This window comes from Varroa destructor, unplaced genomic scaffold (genome assembly GCF_002443255.2).
Source record: "Varroa destructor unplaced genomic scaffold, Vdes_3.0 BEIS01000007.1, whole genome shotgun sequence".
Classification (NCBI taxonomy): Eukaryota; Metazoa; Arthropoda; class Arachnida; order Mesostigmata; family Varroidae; genus Varroa; species Varroa destructor.
In genome coordinates, this window is record NW_019211460.1 from 10,926,224 (window position 1) to 10,948,563 (window position 22,340).

The window sequence follows — 22,340 nt, forward strand, 5'->3', positions numbered from 1 at the left end:
CGACTATAACTGCCGGAAGCTGGAGATAGCCTCTGCTTTATGCACATATACTATCACTAGGTAGAGTCCGTTCTATCCGTTATTTCCCCCAATGTAAGTAATGGGGATTTTCTGTTTTCGTTATCCAGAGAGGAACGGAACCTCTGCGATAAGCTTACCGATTGTCAGAAGAGAAAAGGAACTCTGTGAAGCGGTTTGACCAGCGGTCACAAGAGAGAAATTGTACTCCGACTTTTTGTATTTTTGCATTTCCGTCCATGGTGCAACCTTACAAAGTAAGCGAGTTCTAGAGCAAACTCTTTGTTATCTTCCTATATGCAAGTTCTTACGAAACTCAACCCTATAGGCCATATCTGTAGGTCCAAAACCTCAGAATGTCGTATCTAGTAAGAAGCATAAAAAATATATCCCTTTTGGCGTTCAGTAGAAATAAACGTGAATTGTACATTGCCACGAATTAAGAAAATTATTGACGTTTGCATCATTATCGATACGTATACGTTTACAACACGTAAAGACCACACGGCACAATTGTCATCTTATAATTAGCATTAAGCTAAGTATGTGCTATTGCCTTTATTATGTTCACAATTCCGTTTTATACGCGTTCGATCTAATTAAGAAAAGAAGAACCTCCCCGATTCTTCATTAAGGCAGTATTCGTGCTGATAATCAATCAGGTGCCATTAAACAGCCCATCCATTCTGAGGATTCACTAGCCACGTCCGTTCTATTTGTCTATGGGCCATATGGTTTTTCTATAGAATCGCATCATATTACAGTCGTTTTTGTTATTTTCTATTACGGTGTACATATGAGGGCAGTATGTTTTAAATCTAGGCATGTGGGTAACTTCTATAACTGCGATCAGTACCATCATCATCGGTAGATTTGGCCAGAAGTGTTGGGTTCTTCTTGACCAAAATTATGGCACTTAGGATCGAGATCGACAAAACAATTTCTATAAAATTCACTACTAGGTTTTGTGTAGGTCAAGGGCTTGCGCGAGCTCTTTTTTTTGTGCAATGAAATTACGTTTACCTCGACATGAGTTAAACCGCTCTTAACAACTATTAACAAGATGGGGCAACTACACCTACTCGGATTCCCACCATAGAAAAAGCATCTGCCCTTTTCAGCTCGATGTGTCCTATTATCGATAAGATAACTAATGTCAATAGGGGACCTCACTGGCAACGAGAGAGAGAGTATTGACCGAAGTACAGCCTCGCGAATTGGTACCCCTTTTTTTTTGCTAGCGCATTTTACGTTTCAGGTATAATTTCTTAATTTAATTATTAAGCTGTAGAATGACGGCGTGAAAATGGGGCGTGATAGGCAGGGCATGATGAGCGGGTTGGGGTGCGAATAACACTATTATCGTAAAAAACTGCGCTCTTATCATACTCGGTTATCATTTACCAAAATCGAGTAGTTCTTTATGATTCTTTAGTTTATATTAGTACATAGCGTATCGTGGTAGTGGCTATTTTGTCGTATAGCCAACATCCAACTCTTCATGAAGGTTGCGGTGATCAAAACAGATATCTTATTCATTCAATTATGTTTTGTGTCAATATCGAATATATAACAGGAGCGGATAATAAAGCGAATTATAATAAGATAATTATTGTAAGCTTGTCCTTTTTAAGAACTGGGAGACAACTGTTAACGTAATACACCAGCCGTTGAATCAAATCAATACAGCCTTGTTATGGGAAGATGTCGACCGTGGTAATTTGTTGCGTCCTGGTGGGATGTTGTAGGAATCACGCGAACATCCCTTTGGGAAGAGGGCAATCGCTTATGGTATCGGGCTATACTGCTTCAAGTTTTCTGTCGCAACTTCTGTCGTCTTCTGAGCCCTGTCGCAATAACAAAGGGGACAAAAGTATGCGACTTATAATTGTAAAGTAAGCAAATAGCAATGATCCGAAATATGGTAGAATTTTTATTGTATCATATATATTGATTTCTTTCGGCATCGTCCAAAGTAGGCCATGTCTAAACGGCGTCGAAAGCAGGAGAAACCGTAAAATATTATAAGAAATATAAAAAGAGGCCCATTGAAAAGAGATCTTGACAGCGCACAATATGTAATAGATTTCTACACAAGTAACATTTTAGCAATGTACGCTTCCACAACAATAAATAGCTTCCACAGCTTCATACAGCATTCTAACCCATAGCCTTTTTTTTGAATTTCTAACAGTTTTTGTGTCATGGTAACATGTTTCGTATGTCGAGTATCAAAGGTGCTACAAACTAGTCCACATATATAATCCCTTGAAATGTGTTATGTTAGTTTCAAACAAAGTTCGGTAAAGTAACAGTGATTCATCGTATCTATGTACAGATTGTGGCGAAATAGTGATGTTTCTGTAGCATTCACAGATCACAATTCATCAAATCGCTAGTACACAAAACTGACCAGATCGGCGGGTTAGGTCGCCGGATTTCAGGGGCTTCCGTCAACTTGTTCCCAGCCTCCCTATACGTTGGTTTTTCAACTATCCTGCTCAAGCAATGCATCCCTTTTTCGTATCGGCCTCACTTAAGCTAACTTCCTATTTACGTATAACACGCATTCCCCTACCTTCTGCACCCTCTGCTCATTTATTCGCCTTTAGTTAAAGACATACTTACTTATCGTTCTGAGCTGATCTCTTCCGAATTGCCCCATGAGATATGGTTGATACTGCGAGTCACAGAACGGAAGTCGGATAGGCCAAGTTGCTGTGGACACGAATGCATCCACTAGACCATTATGGTGCTTTACCTCAAGACGACATTTCAACGTTGCCTGACGCACATGTGAACAGAGCTCCATATTAGATATAGGCCTTATAGACAGTTGCGGACAGTAAATTCGCTAATCCGTAAGTGATCTCACACGATTTTATTGGAACGGGACATGCGGCCAAGTGAAGATAAAACCTATTAGAAGGAACAGTATTCGTTCGAAGCGATAATTGTTCCACTAGTGCTTCAAGTTAGTCTTTACTTGATAGTTGGTGCACATAATGGCTGCATTTAGGCACACACAGGTTCGTTAACAATGTTTAAACATACAGACAGATGCCCCTGCCTACGGTAGCTCTCGTTAACTAGACACAGTCGCGTGCATAGGTTGCAAGGATAGCAACAGCCTGATACGTGTCCCAGGGCTAGGTTTCAGCTATTTGACAGGTTGTGTCGTTCGAGACTTCTTAAGAAAGGGGCGACTTGAACAGATGGTTGGCTGTCGTAGAAAAAAATCACGCAGCTCAACCATGACTATTCGTTTATCTTATTATAGATGGAGTTCGTGGTCTCTGCGTGACTACGTGGAGAGCTTCAGCCTCGACACGTGGGTGCTATAGAAAGCAGAGCGCAGAGATCAACAGTAGATTTCTACCGAAGGAGGCTGTCATTAGGGATGCAACGTTGGCGATTTTCGTAAACAAACGCGTAGATTATCGAGAGCGATTTGTAAAGCTGTTATGACTCACTGTGTAAACGAACTGTGGTTTTTCTCACCATCGACCCACATGCGACCGAAATGAAAGGCTTTAAAGCTAAACTGATAATGTCTAATTTGCTCTAGATTTGTCACTCGAGATCTAATTGATTGAGTTTTGTGTGAATTTGCAGTCCAGCATTTACAATGACCTTGTTACTTGGAGCCGTGCGCTGTCGAAGGCTATTCAGTCCGATAATGTGTCAGTTTTAACGCGACCCAATCTGTTCTGGCTTTTCTAGGGCACCTATCTCGCTCTTCGCAATGTGTCCGCAGTTAAACTCAACGGTCGCTTGAACTGCGATGTCTCGAACTCCTTAGGCAGTATGCGGAGCAACGACGTCGAACTACGCATTCAGTGTGAGACTCAATCAGATACGTAATGCTAGTATTAGAAATCATTTCCGCGATAGCTTAGTAGATAACGTCTGGTAATTTCGGGACGCGTTGTGCTCTAGGTCCGAAGGTGACGGGTTCCGGCGCTACCAGATGTAAAACCCAACACATAAAGTATCACTGATGATAATAAAAACGCAATGCTAGGGCTTCTTCCTCCATTTCGTATGCACTTGCCAAAAAAAAATATGCTAGAGAAAAAGCAACCTAATTACGTTTCGATGGGTTCCATTTGCCCCTCCACCCATAGATCCACCGCGCTGCCGAACGGAGGTCGTCGAGGCACACTATCGATTTACGTCTACAAAATCGCCGCTTATTATTCGTTGTCAAATGGACGCGGACCCACGTGATCGGCTCGTCTTTAGCTGGTTTGTGCGCAACGCTACTAACGGGTGCGTTAATTGAATATATATGACGATTTTAAATCTGTTGACCCGTTTCTCCCAAAAGCTGGCTCCTTCCAGGGCCGAGCCCCATAGATTGACCTTTGGAGAGCTCTTATATTAAGAGTATCTAATTTACTTTGTTTCGGCAATTGATAGTCAGCCCGGTCAATGGGATAAGACTTGCGAACGAGGTAAAAAAAAAACTACAGATCAAGGTTCTATAGTCTGCTTGCATAGTCTTTGAAATAAGTTGGGCGACTTACGAAGCTAAAGAAGTTATTTACTTGGTCCGGCATGACGAAGTTTCCCTGTGGACAATTTTACCTGCGTATAGCTAGCTATTCGATACATGTCCGAACTAAGCATAGCACAGAGCTGCGCGTACACACTTTTTCCACTATATACATATTATAACCAGAGAAGCACTTTTTATAGAGGAGACTAGAAACGAGGTATTCATGATACTAGCTTAAAATGGTACCAGGCTAGAGTCGACGATGATATAAGTCAATCTTACCTGCCTAGGATATATCCGTATGCTGGATCGCTACCAAGTGATGTAAAGCTCATCGAATACGCTGGCAACCTTCACATGTATTATACAATTATACATCAATGTTCTTATGAACTGCCGCAGGACGCCATGACGGGAATTTTTGGTGACTGTCATTAAAATGCGACGCTTTTTCAAAATCAATGTTTGTACTTCTAAAAAATTGAGCCTCTACCCTTGTGTAACTGTGAAATATAATGGTATCACGCTCCCTCTTGCTGCTGTGAACAGAGACAATACTCAACTGGATTTGAACTAATATCTAATAAAAAAACTAACCAAATCTTTGGATTTTTTTGGATAACAAATCAGGAAAATCTTGGAAAGAAATTTTTGGATATTAGATCATAAGGATTCCAGATGTATGGTTCGTTTATAGAAATGAATTGTCTTATCAAAGCTACTGTTGTATAGTTTAGACGTTTCACCCACCTGAAAGCGCGCTAATTTAATTAAAAGTGCTCGGACACTAAAAAGTTCACTAATTCAGTTGTACACTCGACAAATAAAGCATGATTTATAGCTATCATCTCTGATAGCGACGTGCACGTGCACTCGTGCAAATCCAAATAGCGATCTCATAAACCACCTTCTAATATCACAACGGCCACAATCCGCTCAATTCAAAATAATAGCTCAAGCTAACTTTTACATAATGTATCTCGGTGCATTCCAGATGAACTTACGAGAACGGTATACTTGTTAGTCCCGTACACGTTAATACATTATATATTGCAGGAGGCAACTTCTTGCTGTGTTCCTACATACTGTGCCCTCTACCGTTGCATGCCTCCCCTTTAACATGCTAAAACTGTATTTGGGTCTGATCTATAATAGTTTAGCTCAGAGTGAACACTCGCTAACCGAATACCCCTGATAAACGTACCTAAGCTAGCAGAATCATCACAACAAATGCCACGAATAATAGTCAGACACTTTATATAGTGGCAAGCGGGAAAAGATGATTCGAGAAAATGGGCAAACACTTAAAGCGAGCAATGTATAAAGATTATCGTAGAAATACGGTTTTCTTTTTTTTTTCAGTTGTCGTTTGTGGCTGCTGAGGGCTTCGGAGGCCTAGGTGATCTTGCGTGTTTAACTTTTGCTTGCCTGCCAGGTGGCCGGCTGTACACATATCGGCATCTCCCACTTGCTTAACTAATCTTTATTTTATCGTTTCGTTTTAATAGAACACGGCATAAAGAAAATACGTACTATAATCGAACTATATTATATTATCTTTGCTATTCAGGTTTCGTTATCGACTAGCAGAGCTATCCGTATAGACATGTTTTCTCAGATTACCAAACAAGGGTACCCAAAAAGTTTTCAAAAGCATTCCTGAGTTATTTCGCCCCCTGTTGTTTTTGTCGGATTTATGCCGTATAATCAGCTTTCGGTGACGCTAATTAGATGATATAATTTGTACCTGGCCTAGGGGTTTTTTGGGATATTTTGAATTTTTTTTAATATTCATAAATGCTAAATAGTGCAGTAATGAAACGGTACTTTCTAAAATAATCTTGCTATTCGGGGATACCATCGTAAATGCATGAAACAGATTAGAGGGACAGAGCAGACGATTCGGAGACCATTTACTCATCTAGCAGTTCGCCCTCTACAGTCGGGGCATAAATCTGTCAACGACACCCACAGCACGATGGCTTTCAGCCAGAACAGAGTCCTGTGATTTGGTAGATTTCATGAATGTGATCGTGTCTGTCTGATTTTTCGATATATAGTTTATTAGTTTAAAAGGACACATTTCCAATACAACAAACTATTGGCCTAGCAAATCGATCGAAAACTTGCTGTTGCTGCCCCTGCTGCTGTTTCGTTGGATTTAGCCTTAAGAAGGCCAAAGCGAAAAGAGCAGAAAAAGCTCGCGTCATACTTCGTTCCGCATGCATCACCTTTAGCACGAACAGAATGAATCGTTCAATTCAGCTAAGACTAGATGTTAAATTTTCTGTTTACTCATTCTAGCATTTTTAAGATTTAAGATACAGAGGTCAGTATACAGAATGAATAGTGGCCAATTTCAGCGAAGTTCCAGATTATGAATTCGACTAAGAACGGGGGGCCGACGTGGTCTGGGTGGCCAATGGGCATCTCTGAATATGGTGCTACACAAACCATGAACATGGCACCATCGCAGATTCAAATTCAATTGCCGACAAACCATTCTCATGACATGCTATCACCATTTTGTTCGATAGGTCTGTTGGAGAAAACCCAGATAAGATCTGCCTGAAGTAATGTTTAGCGGCTTAAAAAGAGGACATAAAAAGTTGAAGTAATATAGGGCAGGCGAGAAGTTTCAGAGATTCCTGGCCTGGCAGTTTAAATTAAGCTTGAATTAAGCTCTCTGATGTAAATATACGCCTATCTATAGACGGTCCTTACCCTCAGCGCTTCGCCAACATTTATGCTCAGATAGAATGATTAGCTCGGATTGCTTAAATATCTATCTTGTACATACTCTACAGATTTAGCAATTGAACAGGCCACCGAAGTACCAAAAGAGGAGGACATGTCGTCAGTCATCTAGCTAAATATGGAGCCTCAGCGACGATCTCGGTAGCAGTGCAAAGCCAATTCGTCAGCGAGGTGTAGTCACGGATTATGCTATTCGGTACGATATGGCAGACGATTTGTGGGCCCAAACACCGCCTGTCGCCTTTATCCTAGTCGAGCATATTTACCTACCGTGTAAATAGCATTTGAATGACGAGTTTGTGTCAACGATGAAGTGTGCATGGGTCGTCATCACGACGATGTTTGCGCACTTAACTATTCTACCAACGTTGGCGGCGGTATGACTGGATCTGTACAGTTGATACATGGACGGATTTCTCTGTCTAATACGGTACCAGTAGGTGGGAGATAAGACCTGTTTTTCCGGCCGGTACCACGGTCGACACGTAGATACAAAGATAATATTCAGTCACATACACATCGAGAATACGTATTTCTCTCTGCGCGCACTCGGCCTCTACACTGAACTCGTTTGTGCACTCAGTCACGAAACGTGTCTGACACGTTTCGTGACTGAGTGCCACATGACGTATTCACGTCACACGACGCGTGAATACGTCATGTGATGTCGAGGCAGTAATAACATCAACTAAACATTAGAGCGTTACGTGTATGTAAGATAATGTATATAGTTTAGGGGTGTGAAGTCAGACTTTGTAGAAGGTGCGTCTAGCAATGAATAAAGTGGCCCATTGCATCAGGCTTTTAAGAAGACGAACACCAGCTATTGTCCTATAGACGAGCGTCTATGTTACAATAATTGTCCAGTGGAATTGTGGACAAATCTAGAAGTTTGAGAAATAGAAAGAAATCATAGATACGGAAGGGTTTTAGCTTGGTCCTTAAAAGTGCATTAGGCCAAATATATGCGCAATTCCCCGGGTTGGTTCACGGAGCCTTTCAGGTGTAGAAGGTCGTGAGTGCTTGCGAACTAATACGGAAGCTCTCAAATGGCCGTTTCAGTAAGTTTCGAAAGTTGCAGTTTCAGAAAAACCGGCATTTTGGACTAGATAGATATATAATTGCTGTAGTGAGGCCGTGTTAACTATAACTAGTCATCCTAAGCCATTGAAAAGCTGACGCTGCTTTGTCCATAGAACCAAATAAATTGAACTATGTTGAAATGAAGTCTATGTAAGCTCGAAAAGCTGCGAACTTACGTTTTACATTTAATATAGGTGTGTCGACTATTTTTTTTCGTGAGTTGTAGCGGTGGTAACGCCAAGTTTCTCACCGCGCAAGCTTCTAATGTCTGTATGAAAACGATGCTTTCAACACTTGAATAAATAATATGCTTGTTTCCTAAGCATTAGTTTACATTTACGAGGAACTAATTAACTTCTTTGGCTACGTACTCGATCTTAATTAGACAATTAAGTTATGCTAGCCTTATAACTGTTGCAGAACAACACATGGTTCAAAACTGTGGCCTAATGTATGGGAGTTTCCGCTCCCAACTTATGCAACGACGGGCTCACACAGAGCTAAAGGACGATACTGACTTTTGTCGCCACCACTTGTAGAACTTAAACTTCCTGAAAATTCTTCTTGCAGCGAACGCCGCACTCTTCGCGACCATAAAGCAATGAACGAATCAACATCTGTTCTGTTCTATACGCCATCGTCGATGTCTGAGGAAGCGGACCTTGAGTGTTGGGCATCGAATGCGTTGAACCGGTCTGACAGAGCCAGACCCTGCGTCTTCCACGTACAACCATACGGTATGGAGCCACGAACTGCATCTAGTAGGTTGCCTGCTTCGGCCATTTTTAATTCTCTAATGGGAGCATGTCGTATTTGAACATAGTGTTATAGGCACAGAGTTGACATAACGCTAGGTGAGCCGAAATAACGCATGCCGTATAAGAACTTAAACCGCGGTATGCGTATAGATTCTGCAGACTACTTTATAGTACCGAAAACGTTCAAGCGTTTAGTATGTTTTATTGATCCCACATATATAGTGGTAAGAGGCATGATTTATGCACAACGAGAACACGCTTCAATCTAGGCCCTAATTAAAAACGATAACAATATTAGTAATCGCCTGGGTCCAGCCTTGAGAATCGTGGAATACGGAACTCCGACGGGATTCGGCGCTCTGACTCTTATCAATCGGTTTGGGTCTGTGGTAAGCAGCATGTTATTTAGTTTGTTTTCAAACAACCATATGTATTTGTTATGGTTCATTTAATGGTGCCTCTTGCTTTCAGCTAAGAATCCGATTTGAGGGATACAAAGTGGTTGTAAGCCAATGTGTTGTTCCCTCGTAGGTGGACACTTACAAGAATTCAGTATTAAGCTTTTATGCACAAATATGGTTCAGTCGCCAAATACTACCTACCGGTTGGTAGGGGGACAAACATGGATATAGGCGCAAAAAAAAACTCCTTTGGCGTTTGTCTATAAATAATAATCCCACCAGTGTCGAAATTTCGTTCATTAACGCTTGACTTGGAAATTATTAGAAGCTTTCATAAATTAGATTCTCTATATATAAACACGATTGATTGTTAAAACTGCCAGGAATAATAGAGTTTTAACAAAAGTACAGATAGATACTTTTATATAAAAGTCATTTGACATTCAAGTGTGGCTTTTTTAATTGAGCAATAATCTTCATTTAAAGTTTAGCTCGCGGCTACAAGTGTTAAAGGTTTTAAACATATAGTAACTTTTTTTTTAGCTAATCACATCCGTAGTATATAAAAATTGATGCGACACCTAGTTAAGAGGGTAGTGGGAAAGGCTAAGCCATAAGTTCGATCAAATATATACCTCGCTGATCGTTCGTCCGTATAGACTTCGTCATGCAAGATCCAGTGCAATTGCACTAGTCGTAATGTGTACGCCCTTATCGATTCCTAGCAGATCCTGACCACCTGGCGGTAGGAATTGCAGCTTGTGCAACAATAGGCTAACGTCGATCTATCAGGATTTTTCTCATCACCCCCGTTCCCTGTAAGGATACCTAACGCTACGCCTTTATTACTTCTGTGGCCCGTTGTTGGCGCTGTCATAGTTGTCTATTACGAGCAAGTCGGCTCCGCGTTACCAGTACCATGTATTCTCTTTTTTTTTTTTTTTCGTCTCGTATCGGATCCTCATCATTCGACCAGACGTATTCTAGGACCTTCAGGTTACCACCCGTCTGTTTGATACAAAGCTTCATGCACACACACACACACACACACACACACACCCAGACACACATACACACACACAAACATACATACGCACACACACACGCACATATATATATATATGATGGCGTAAAGGCACAAGGGCGATGAGGTGTCTTGTTTCGTGTTCGCGAAAAAGCGCGTCGTCTGTCAATTTAGCGTTAACGTTATGAGATGTAGTTCGGCTTGCTACTACAGTGAGACATCTATAGCCATCATTCTAACCACGCACACGCCGCTGCCTTTACATCGTTCCCAAAGCGGCTGACTCACACCAATGGACCGAGCCGCTGTCAACGCAGTAAAATGGACACATACAGTCCGGACCAAAGACGGAGACAGACCGGGGGGTAGGGCAGCGTTACATGAAGACTTACGTCAGAGGGAACCAACGTTCTGGCATTGTGTCGAAACCGACGGCGATCGTACGGCGCTGTGTCCTGTCACCGCACATTTACTTTGTTCTATTGAAACATAGTGTGGCTTCTGGTTGGAGACAATACCTTTTTAGTATAGCAGGACAAGACGCTGGTTAACGCCTGTCCCAGGTCCTATTACAACGATCCTCCACGACGATGCAACGGCGAGCGTCACAGGTGCGAGTAGAACGTTCTGCTGTCAACAATAGAAATTCGAGAGGGAAATACTACCTGACACTGCGAGCACCATAGCGCGGCAGCGAACGCTCTTGTTGCCGCTATTCTCTGAAAGCCGCATAGAGTCTCAGAGTAGTCGATACGTTCGCGTAGAAAACGATGACCAGCTAACAAAACGAGCATATGTAGATCTTTGATTCTGCTACTTCTTCGAAACGCATCGCAATGACGCCAGGGGGGCCCTGGACTCCATTACGAGGCTAATGGATATACGTTAGTAATGACGGACTGCATGAAAGTGCAAGCAACGCAGTGTGGAACTAAAAACAAAAGAGAGAGAGACAATTGATCCGATGTAACTTTTATGTCGGATAATTAAGTAGGCGAACATGTCATCACTACACCATTTCGACAACAATTGTACCTAACACCGTATACACACCTTTAACACAGATATCTCCACCAAACGAATACTACACCGGTTCTCTGGGGCCTGCAAGATTCGAGATAAGCCAGCTTGTCCTATCGAAGACAACTGTTACCGTGTTGAACTTGCAACAACACGCGTTAGTAAAATCTGATTATAAAACTAACAACACAGAAATGTATTTTAATATTTTTTTAATCTACTATAATTCGATATGTAAAACGCGTTTTAGGAAGCAAACATTATGCCTGTCATTTCTTCTATGATTCCTATCGTTACTATGAGTTGCCTTCTCGTCCATTCGACGCTTGAGTATTCATAGTTTGTAAAGGCACGGGGCACAGCCCTCGTTCGTGCATTTGTAATTTCTCTTCAAAGGAAGATTCAGCGGAAAGGCTTTATCGGCTAGATGCGGCCGAAAAACATTTCCAAATTTATCGATAGGTACCAAAAATATAGTCTGCACTACTGTCTATACAGCTGAGCAGAAGGAGTTAAGAATGTTTTGCTTTTGTGATGTTTTGCAAAAATCGTTATTGAAAACAGCTTCTTTTTTTGAAACCTAACCTGTGAGGGATTTTCTGTTCCGCTCGCGACGAGCCATCGTGACCGCTGTAAACAACTTGTTCTTCACCTAACGTTTTCAACATACTATGCACTTTTATCTGTAAGCACGTATTTCACAGACATGGGGTAGTCGTAGATCTTGACAGCGATCGTGATAAGGAGGTTTCCTATCTCGGCTGGTTGCGGTAGCAGCAAAAGTGCGATATCGATACCAAGATAATGGAACGTTAACAATTACCTCACTATACGCGCGCATATATTGCTAGCTTATTACTTCTATTGTATTCAACTGGGATATTGGCATAGTTGGCTGACTAGCGAAGTATGCGTGGATCTTTAGCTAGAAATAACTATCGATTTCAATGCTAATCTTTACAAATCTTACACTCTCTATCAACTATTATGGAAAAGTTTGAAAGTTTGCGCGCATATATGAACATAATGTGCTTCAAATATTATCAGCTACCATACGATGGCTGACTTGACAAAAGTGAAATGAAAGGTTCCCCAACGGGAGCGTCAAAAGCTGCTCCAACTAATATCATTTGGGATCGGAAGTTTTCTTCTTCTATCTTTCTAGCTCCGAGAAATTGCTATTCGAACTTTTGCAGATCTGCGAGCTACCTTCGTGCAGCATATTTCCGAGATTACTGCTCTGTTGTATACCTTCGTGTCGCATTTTCGAAAGTCCCAAAACTATATTGTTTGCATATACCTACATACGCATACATGCCATTCTTACAAAGCATATTTCTAATCTCTATCAAAGTATTCAGCCAACGTTCACTTGGCTTCGTTCGCTGTCTAGTTACCGTTGACACATTGGTTGATTCCCCAGTGGCGACAAGCTCTGTTCACCTCGTTCAGCGACGACCAACCATCGTTTACGATGATCTAGACGCTTATGCGGAGTGCAGATCGATCAGTCAACGGTTGGCCTTTAACACAGGCAAACTAACGGAAAGATATCCACCGACATGATGGTTACAGATACTGTTGAAATGTACAACTCTGTTGGAAGATGGTGAGCACGAATTCGAAGTTTCTGCTCAATAGCGAATTAACAAAGTTCCGTTACCACTAGACCCGTGCAAAGACGCTGGTCCAGTAAGAACCGTTGCAGACGAAGGGACACTGCTCTCATTTTTATGGTTTCTGTGATTCTAATGCCTACAAGTACGTTTATTTTTGGCTTTCACTCCTGTCCTCTGTACCCTCAGCGCATCAGAGACAGCCGCAAATTTCCTTTTTTCTGGTTACAACAGGGAACTAGTGGTATGGTAGTGGGGTTTAACAGCACGAAACGCCCCTATATATATATATATATAGACACTTGATAGGGTTTTCGGCGTTTTTTCTGCGACACGACGTGAGTTGCACACTCGACAACTAACGTCTGACTTTTATATAGCCGTACACGTTCGGTTTGGCCAACTAAATAAATGTTCTACTTATGGAAATAGAATAACACGTGGAACCGCTCTATTGTTTGCTAGATAAAACTCTACCAAGCTCATATAGAGAAGAAATAATCTGGTATTTTTGTCGCGAAACCACTTCAGGAAACATTCGGTGGTCGGCGAGATAATGATCATGGTCGGAAAAACACAAACGTATGCTCTTACGCGGTTTATGACAACTCATATCTTTATTCTTTTACTACTGGTAACGTTGCGACCACGACCTGTAGCATAGACATATCCTCTCGTTCCTGTAACTGCACCGATGTGAACTTTTTCTCGTAAGAAATCCTAACAAGCACAACGTCGAGCCGCTGCCATTAGGTTCGGATGATGGCATTATACACCACATGTATAAAATACCGAACACTAATTTTATAGGGATGGCCTGCTTTGAGGTAAGCGGTTTTCGTATGGTGAACGACAGTCACCTAATTTTGTGCCATAGTTTCGGAGATTCAAATGAGAAGAACTGAAGACGACAACAGGCCAATAGGAGGAAGTAACAGCTTCGTACTCAGGTTGGCTAAAATTAGAAGGGGTGAAAAAAATTGTTCTTTCACTCCGCCTGTTTTTTATCCAATACAAACAGTAAGCAAATATACAACACAATTTTTTAAAACAGGCACTTGCTTGTGTGAGAAGGTGATGCAGAATAAATTTAACGGCTCACTTCAGCTGAACGCAAACCAAATCGAAATTAAGGTAGCACACGATCGATGATTGAGGTTGGGCCTAGCAGCATTGCAGATACTGGGCTTCTCTGACGCATGTTTTCCCACTGCCGCGATAGCTAGTTAGAAGTGTCAAGTAGAACGTATTTTTGGGACGTATATTTTATCTCTTCTCTTTTGTAGGGATATTAAGTTCAATAACAATCGGGTAAAATGCCCTGCGCAGGAACCATATTTCTTTCGTGTAGTGATAACCATAGGTTAGTTCATAGCGATAAACAATAAGCGTATATAGAATTTTACATTCGTCTACTTCAGGCGTTCCTCCGGCATTAGAAGAGTGCCAGGTTGTCAATCAGGCCCAAAGTTGGTTTTTCCTTGAGTGCGATACTTCGTCGAGGGAACACATTGCAGAGATCTACCAAGTGGAGGCAAGTTTAAGTGGAGGGCTTCTGCAGCCCGTCATAATGTTCAATGTAGTTAAGTTTATAAAGAGAATACTTTGAACGCTTCATTTTTTCTAGTTGCTAAATCATGGATAGTATGTAAGTTAAAAGTGCATATGTAATTAGGTAGTTCCAGACTGTGAAGGTGAAAATCACCAGATTAATCTTAGCGTCTAAAACAATGCTTAACGGCTAGCTAATGCTAATTCGAAGCACTTATTTAGTTCAGGTTGGATAGCCCTATATGACATGTACACAGGAAAAAACTGCCCGGGTATTTTTTTCTCTTGAGGGATAATTTTTTGCAGGTGAATGGATAGCTAAACTAATTGCGCTTAAAGCCACCATGAGGGATGATGCCTTCGCATTGTGTATTTATACTATTCTGGTTTGGCAACGTAATATATAGTAGAATAGGGAAAACTATAGTAGAATTCACTAGAAATATAGTAGAAGAGAGTTTTTGGGGAGTCCAGCTTCCGATGACCTGGCCCGTTGGGTTCATAGCAGCATAAGTTTAATTGGGTTGAGATGATAAAAGAATAACCAGCATTAGATTAAATTTATACCTTGCTGTAAAAAGTATTTCTTTTTAAATGATGTCTGTTGTGCACTTAATACATCGACAGGTTCGCCATGCAGATTCCGGCGTACTTCTTTTCAATGCGTCATCTGATCGCGACGCCGCCTTTGAGGTACGCGGTTTACCGGAAGCCACCGAATGTATAGTGCTAATATTTGCCCGGAATGAAAAAGGCAGGTCTGAACCAGCTAGGGTTATTATCAAAGCAATTTCCCCGCCATCGAAGCTGCTCACTAATGGTTAGTACATACATACATACATACATACATACATACATACATACATACAGAGGAGTATATCTAAGTTACATACTTTCCGTTTGGCGTGCGTAACTTTTAAAAGGTTTTAACCCTTTGCAAAAGCCCGAAGCTCACAATTAATTGCACTGAAATGAAAGATGAAGTTCGTTGTCTTTCCGATCAAGTTGTTTTTATCATGTCACAGAACACGTTAGCGTGAAGAAGTGTTTCATGGCCTTCATGAAATACTACCTATTTCAATACTAGCACTTCCTATACATCTATATATATATATATATATATATATACACATTTAGACATAATGATGAAGCGATGGGATCGTTCTGTGACGAATGGATTTGCACGACCACTTACAGGCGTAGTGGAGACTTCTGTGACGGTTGGCAGCATTATGTTTATCATTGTGTTGTTCGTAGCCTGCTGTGTGACAAGTTAGCGGTGCGTGCGAGGGCGTTTTGGTGGAACGGAGGGTGGTCACCATGACCTTGCTGCCGATGGTAGCACGCCGTCTCTGCCTGCGCCCCCGCCCGATGTGGCGCATGTTGCGCCCCTAGATATCACAGGGACCTCATCACACTCTTTCAAGCAGAATCAGCAACGAGGGGCCACGAAGCCTCGTTGCTCGCCCGGACGCCAACTAGGACTGCTCCGCAGGTAACTGCCAATAGTGGTTACCTAGAAAAAGCATCTCGATTTTCACATTGCTTTATTTAACGGGAGTTGCACTTAAAAATTACTGTTTACGACAAAACGAAATGTCTTCTAGCGGCTGCGAGCTACCGACGTTGCTACTATCGTTTCTGGGATTTGTTTTACCCTACATCGATGGTTATTTTAGTAATGACAATATTGAGCTTACTTGCGGTTAGCACGTGTACAACTTCTGGACGCTGAATCGCGAACTCTACGTAACAGTGTCGATCCGCATAAGCTATAAACGGCGGAGAACATTTCGATACTCGATGTTTGCAACCAGGTTAAGTTAAATTAGGTTCCCTAATCACTAAGGAAAAAGCCTGTGTAAGCGATACACTTAGCATGCAAATTCACCTCTTCCGGAGGTCGTCAAGTACGGTACCCTTTACTACTCTTATAGATACTACTTTCTAGTTGCCAAGCTACGCAGTTTAGGCCGGATGACAAAACTTTTGACGTACAGGATGGTATGGGATAACGAAAGAGCGCAAGAGGGACGTTCCCTAAATACGATTTATATAAAACCCTGTCTAATAAAACATGATTTTTCACTTCTTTGACACATCCTCATTTCTTGCGGTCGGACTGGCAATGAACGTGTACTTATACTCGTTATTTCTACGTATCGGCTCAGTGCCAGTGCCTTATTCAGGAGAAGAAAAAAGCCGCGAACAGTCACCGTCCTACAGGACATCGCCGAGCAGGATAACAACCACAAGGTCTAGCGGACAACAACACGTAGGATACAGCAAAAAAAAGACACCTACAACCGCTACCGCAACCACCTAAATTGGACTACCCTTTCTGTTAATCAGTCAACCCGTCCGTACATTACAATATTGTCTCCGCACGCATTCTGAGCTGCTCCGAGGCTTCGTAACGTTTAGACGTTCAGGCTTCAGCTACTTTTTGAGTTTTGTCGCATTATCCAATTCAACTTTTGCTATCATACTAACACGTACTCTAGATAGCATGGGAATGAACAATTGTACAACAAGGGATTCATACACACATCAGATGTATGAGCATGTACAATGTATCAGAACGGGCAAAACTTTCTATATCTAGATGAAGAGAACAACACGGATATATATCTATGAACAAATAAACGCAAGCATGTAAAAATGTTCGATCAACTAATAAAAATAATTGTACAGAAACGGCCAGTGCACGATATGCATATAAAAAACGGTGAAGTTAACTGATTAAAAATAAACATGCTTATTGTTAGTATTATCACCCTATTATACTGAATCACAACAGAGAGCTTCGAACACTTTTTTCGGTCTGTTTCAATCCAATGTGCCAAAAAAAAAAATGATAATCATTATCGTTCCAAGAGAGATCAAAATTTAAAGAAAAAGTTAAGCGTTTGACCTTCGCCAACCCACGTCTTGCTTGCGTCCGCTTATTACCGAAAAACGTACAATGCATCTATCTCCATAATAAAACTGTTACTATAATGCTGTGGTAAAGCTACGAAGCGTTAAAGAATCGTTGGCGAAAATGACGATGAAAAGAAAAAGATGCAAATATGAGATCGCAGGCAACGTTACGACAAGACTCGAACAACCGGTGGATAGCTATTTTTTTTTTTTTTTTTTTTTTTTTCGATACTTTTTTTCAGTGAAAAATATCGTTACAGAATGCGTCCCAACCATAAACATTTATACACGAATAGAAATAGCTTATTATCATTATAGCTGTGTGTATACAACAGGGCATGAACGTCCTGAACCGCACGTGTGTACACACTATGCTAGGTTTCTTTCTACCAGTCTGTTGGCAGACGGATGAAAACATTTAGGTGTTTCTATTGAACGGCCTATAATTCAAGGTTCGTTCATCAGCGTACCCGTGGGTATGTATTAGGCTTTGTTGTATGTTCAAGCCATCAAATAACACACGGATGATATGCTACAACAGCACAGACTCTGGACGGCGACAACAGGCTTTTTCGGTTTGGGTAAGCGGACGCCTCATAGCCGTACGGCGGAATGAAAATTTGCCATGGTTGATGTTTAGTCAGCCGAATTCAGAAGCCAAGTAAATGTTGCTTCCCTCTAGAAAGAGCGACCGGACGCCCCCTTGTGATCCTTCAAGAGTACGTTATCGAAAGAGGCATATCTAGAGACACGATGAGGCCCTCCCATTAAAATGATGCCAAAACGTAGGCGTCTATTTGTTTGGCACAGTGGTACGCATGCGTTCGTAACATCAGGTGCGCACAGAGGCCCTAAGAGGAAGTAGCGCACCTATCATCTTCACACGATCCACTCCTGGTTTGAAAGCACGTCTATATGCACCTGTGTAGACTTATTAATAACTCGCCTCGCTCTAAATAGAAAAGTAAATCCATCGTAAGATCGTTTGCTTGGTAGTCCTGACGGGTCGATTCTTATGAAACTGTGTCCAAATGCCGTGCCCTTGTCATGTTCGATCTTCTCCATTCATTTAGTTACTGAAGTCCTATCTGCAAATTTCCAGCCATGCATACGGAATCGCCGAGAGACTTTTCGAACTAGCATCTGCGTTTGTTACAGCTCATCCTAAACATTCCTGCGACCCGGCTAATTTCGCGAGAATGTTTAGTCTCTCATCGAAAACTACTCATCCCCCTTCCAAATGGCAGCCCAGTTATTCGAAACAAATGGGCGTTGTTAGGTTTTGTATTGTAGTCGTCGTTAGCTAATAAGTTTCGTCGTGTCATTCCGTTGATAAATACCCGTTCGCGCTGCCAATGCGCAAAAGGTATCCGACGCGTAAGTTTTATAAAGAAAGCTGCGCTTCCTAAGGTCTCCAATCCATTAATGGGGCACTGATTATTGTTCAGCTAAGGTTGGCAATTACGTTTTTATTGGTAGGATTAGTTCAGCAATGCGTAGGTACATATGCTGGATATAGCGGAGCGCACCCATCGCAAAACGGAAAATTTAATATGGAACAATTAGCTTCGTAATAGTCGTTAATCGACTCCGAAAAGCACACCCATGTTTCGTTAATCTTCTTGGGTAATAGTTCTCATAAAAATACGGACACTAATCACAGCTATTTTGCTTCTTAACAAAAAGAAAAAATACAAGCACAACAATGTGCGTGTTCTTCTGACCTGTAGAAGCACAAGGGGTCCCGCATCACATAAGATCATCATAGAAAAAGCTAAGCGTACAAGGAAGGTAACGTATTGTTATAGCTTTATTAACAGATTAAAGTTAAATTAAATTAAAGTTCATTTTAAACAATTCGGCATATTTTTCGGACGCTCGTGCGTCCAGTGTTGCACGTCCAAGAAAGGAGTCACCTTTTCCCACATACAATTTCCGATCAAAAATCTAGTCAAATCCCAAATCCGTCGAATTTTGCAAACTCCTGTTTTTCCGCATTCATTGCTCGAACCTAGTCAACAGTACACTATAGATAGATTTCTACATTATGTCTAAAATGAACGTTTAGGGCTGTTTGCACATCAGGAAAACCATCCTACAAACGGAAGGCGACAGCTTCAGCAGTGAGAAATGTTGTGACGGTTGAGAAAGGTCTCCCTATAGGACATATGGCAGGATAATAGAGGATAAGACTTGTCCAATTATATAGTACGTGGACATGCCACGAGTCTGCTATCGCCAACCGCCGTGTATAGCATTAAAGCAACCGTAAATTACCCCATTCAGTTTTTGCTTAATTCTAACAGAAAGTGAGATTTAAGCGGAAGTTTATCCCTTGCAATATATATACATATACGTATATATATATATATATATATATATATATGTATCCGTTATTAGCATATCTACACGATTTTCTTCCAGTCTTAGTGGATCCATGGAACGAAAAAAAAACACAAAAAAAATCAACTGGATTTTATCTCTAAATTTGGCTAGAAGTTTTTTTTTTGGGAAGAAATTGCATATTTCTATAAAAAGAACTGGCCAACTTTAACAGCTTTCGAAGTATAAGGCTGATTCTGATCATTGTATGGCTATTAGAGCAAACGATAATTATAAAGTTGTTATTGTTACAGTTAGTTTAATTTTCGGCAATGATTTCAGTCTCGTCTAAGTTCAGCGATGCTTGAATACAATAGCCATATTGTAGAAGTGTAACGTTATCGACAGACAATGGATAGATAATGATTTTACCCCAAAGGGTTGTCATAGCCAGTATAGGAGATACTTAACTTTGATTGTGAGCTACTTCAGCATGGCGTTGCTACAAAAAAAAAAATGAAGCTCACCAAATGACAACTGACATTGTTGACATAGCGATTCTCTAGCTCAGATCTATTGAGATTTCTGGCTGACGGATAAGTTAAGTAAGTGTTTAACCCGACGAGTGTGATTCATAATAGGATACCTTCATCAACAGTTTCAATTGATTTTTCGCAGTTCTTAAAAGTATAAAATGGCGATCCGCTAACCTCGATGCCTCGAAACAGTAGATTTAAGAGTTAACTCAATTGAAGGCTAGAAGCAGCAATTTGATAGCGTGCAAATAGAATTTAGACGGAGGCAGATACATAAAGTGTGTAGATTTATAAAAAAAAAAACAAAAAAAAAAACCAGAATCAAACGATTGTAATTTTCTATCCGTGACTATATATCACTTATGGCGACATACAATGACTGGCCGTTTCTAATGTAATCGACGGCTGATACCGGGTCATTCAATAAAACGAAGGGTTGCCTAGCGAGAGAAGTAGTAAACATGAGCCCAATATAATAAGGACAGCTCCAAGATGAAGACGACACTTTTAAGCGTGTTTTGCTAATTACATTGAAAATGAGTGTAGTAAATGAACCAATACATGCAAACCTAGTATACATAATATAAATAGAGCTGTATATTCTCAATAAGCATAAATAGATCGAACTCTTCTAAGAGGTTAGAGTGTAAAAAAGGGGAAGAAGAAAAACTAGAACGAAGATATACGGAAGTGTAAGCATTGAGTCGTGTTTCGAAACGAAAGAGTTGAAAGCCAGCAAATTGTATATATATAACAGTAGTAATAACAATAATAACGTAAAAATCAATAGGGGGCAAATCGATAACGCTGAAACTGGCATGAGATGGCAATTGTAATTCTCACGATAACAATAAATCTACGTTTGTGTTATTTTTCAATAGCAGCGTATTTCATATTGACTGTAGTATAAGAAATAGGACAACTTTTATAGTATTCCAGTGGTGTCATGTCATGACTGAAGTGAAATGGTACTTCGTGATGAAATTTAGTGCAGAGATTGTGTCAGTATAACAGGACAAGATGTAACCTCTTCCATCGATTTCTGCTCTAAACCGCTAATGCGTCACAACTTTACTAAATATATAATTATATTATGTAACACTGCATAATAATAATAATAAAATTACTAAGTAGATAAAATTAACAGTTATCATTCAGTAATTTGGTACTTCCTAAAAGCTACTTTGAGCTACACGTTTTGCTTCGCGTAGCAGTATATCAAGAAGTTTTGGATCATCTACACTAATAAACGTCAAAACAATGACTGACTTCAAGAATGCCACTCGGCTAGCCAGGTTTTTTTGTAGCGGTTCAGTCGCAAATGAGCTTTTGAGTCAGGAAAATCAGCGATAACCATACTAAAGCGAACATCTAGCTTTCCAATAGTAAGTCGTAGCTTTTTGTAGCAGCATTAATATGCCTGTCATATAAAGAAGGCTTCCTCCTTCGAAAACACGCAGGCTATGAGGTTCCGAAGATGGCTAACTGAAAGCTAGAGTGAATCAGCTTTTTGTTTGGCTATATAACTGAATATACTCTTTTGCGTGTGACCCCTTTGAAGGCTCACAACGCTTTTTGCGTTTATAGCAAAGTGTACATGCAAGCACCCCTTCGTTGTGAGTTGTATTTAAAATAGCAAGTTTCAATTTGTATGAAATTTTTTTTTGTCAATCCGAAATGGGGCGGGCCGCTTTATAAACGCAAACGGCTTTTTTGGGATCGAGGGACGACTAATATGCGACATTTTAGAGTTAACAAAACAAACAAATTCGTCTTTGTTGTTATTGCTGCTGTTACCATATGAAATGACGCATGCATCCGTGTTCGTATG

At 40.8% G+C, this 22,340-nt stretch overlaps 1 protein-coding gene and 1 long non-coding RNA gene across 4 annotated transcripts in view; one reads left to right on the plus strand and one right to left on the minus strand.

Moving 5' to 3' along the window:
- Positions 1-21,387, plus strand: part of LOC111254740 (protein turtle homolog A-like) — an 87,827-nt gene extending 66,440 nt beyond the window's left edge. Inside the window, exons 9-15 of one of the 3 annotated variants that reach the window (XR_002675160.2) lie at positions 3,742-3,859; positions 4,146-4,290; positions 8,930-9,120; positions 14,600-14,712; positions 15,357-15,549; positions 15,927-16,224; positions 16,901-21,387. Coding sequence is in view for 1 of the 3 variants with exons in the window: in XM_022815899.2 (XP_022671634.1) it covers positions 3,742-3,859; positions 4,146-4,290; positions 8,930-9,120; positions 14,600-14,712; positions 15,357-15,549; positions 15,927-16,006 (840 nt within the window). In the remaining 2 variants the exon portion in view is untranslated. Of the gene's footprint in view, positions 1-3,741; positions 3,860-4,145; positions 4,291-8,929; positions 9,121-14,599; positions 14,713-15,356; positions 15,550-15,926; positions 16,822-16,900 lie in introns of those variants that run through there. The other 2 variants (XR_002675161.2, XM_022815899.2) reach the window with 2 other exon arrangements.
- On the minus strand, positions 334-7,878 carry LOC147754304 (uncharacterized). Its single transcript, XR_015317165.1, has 3 exons — positions 7,547-7,878; positions 2,647-2,803; positions 334-1,865 (listed from the first exon to the last, which is right to left on the minus strand). It is a non-coding gene; the product is annotated as an uncharacterized LOC147754304 (long non-coding RNA).
- Positions 21,388-22,340: the final 953 nt, after the last annotated feature.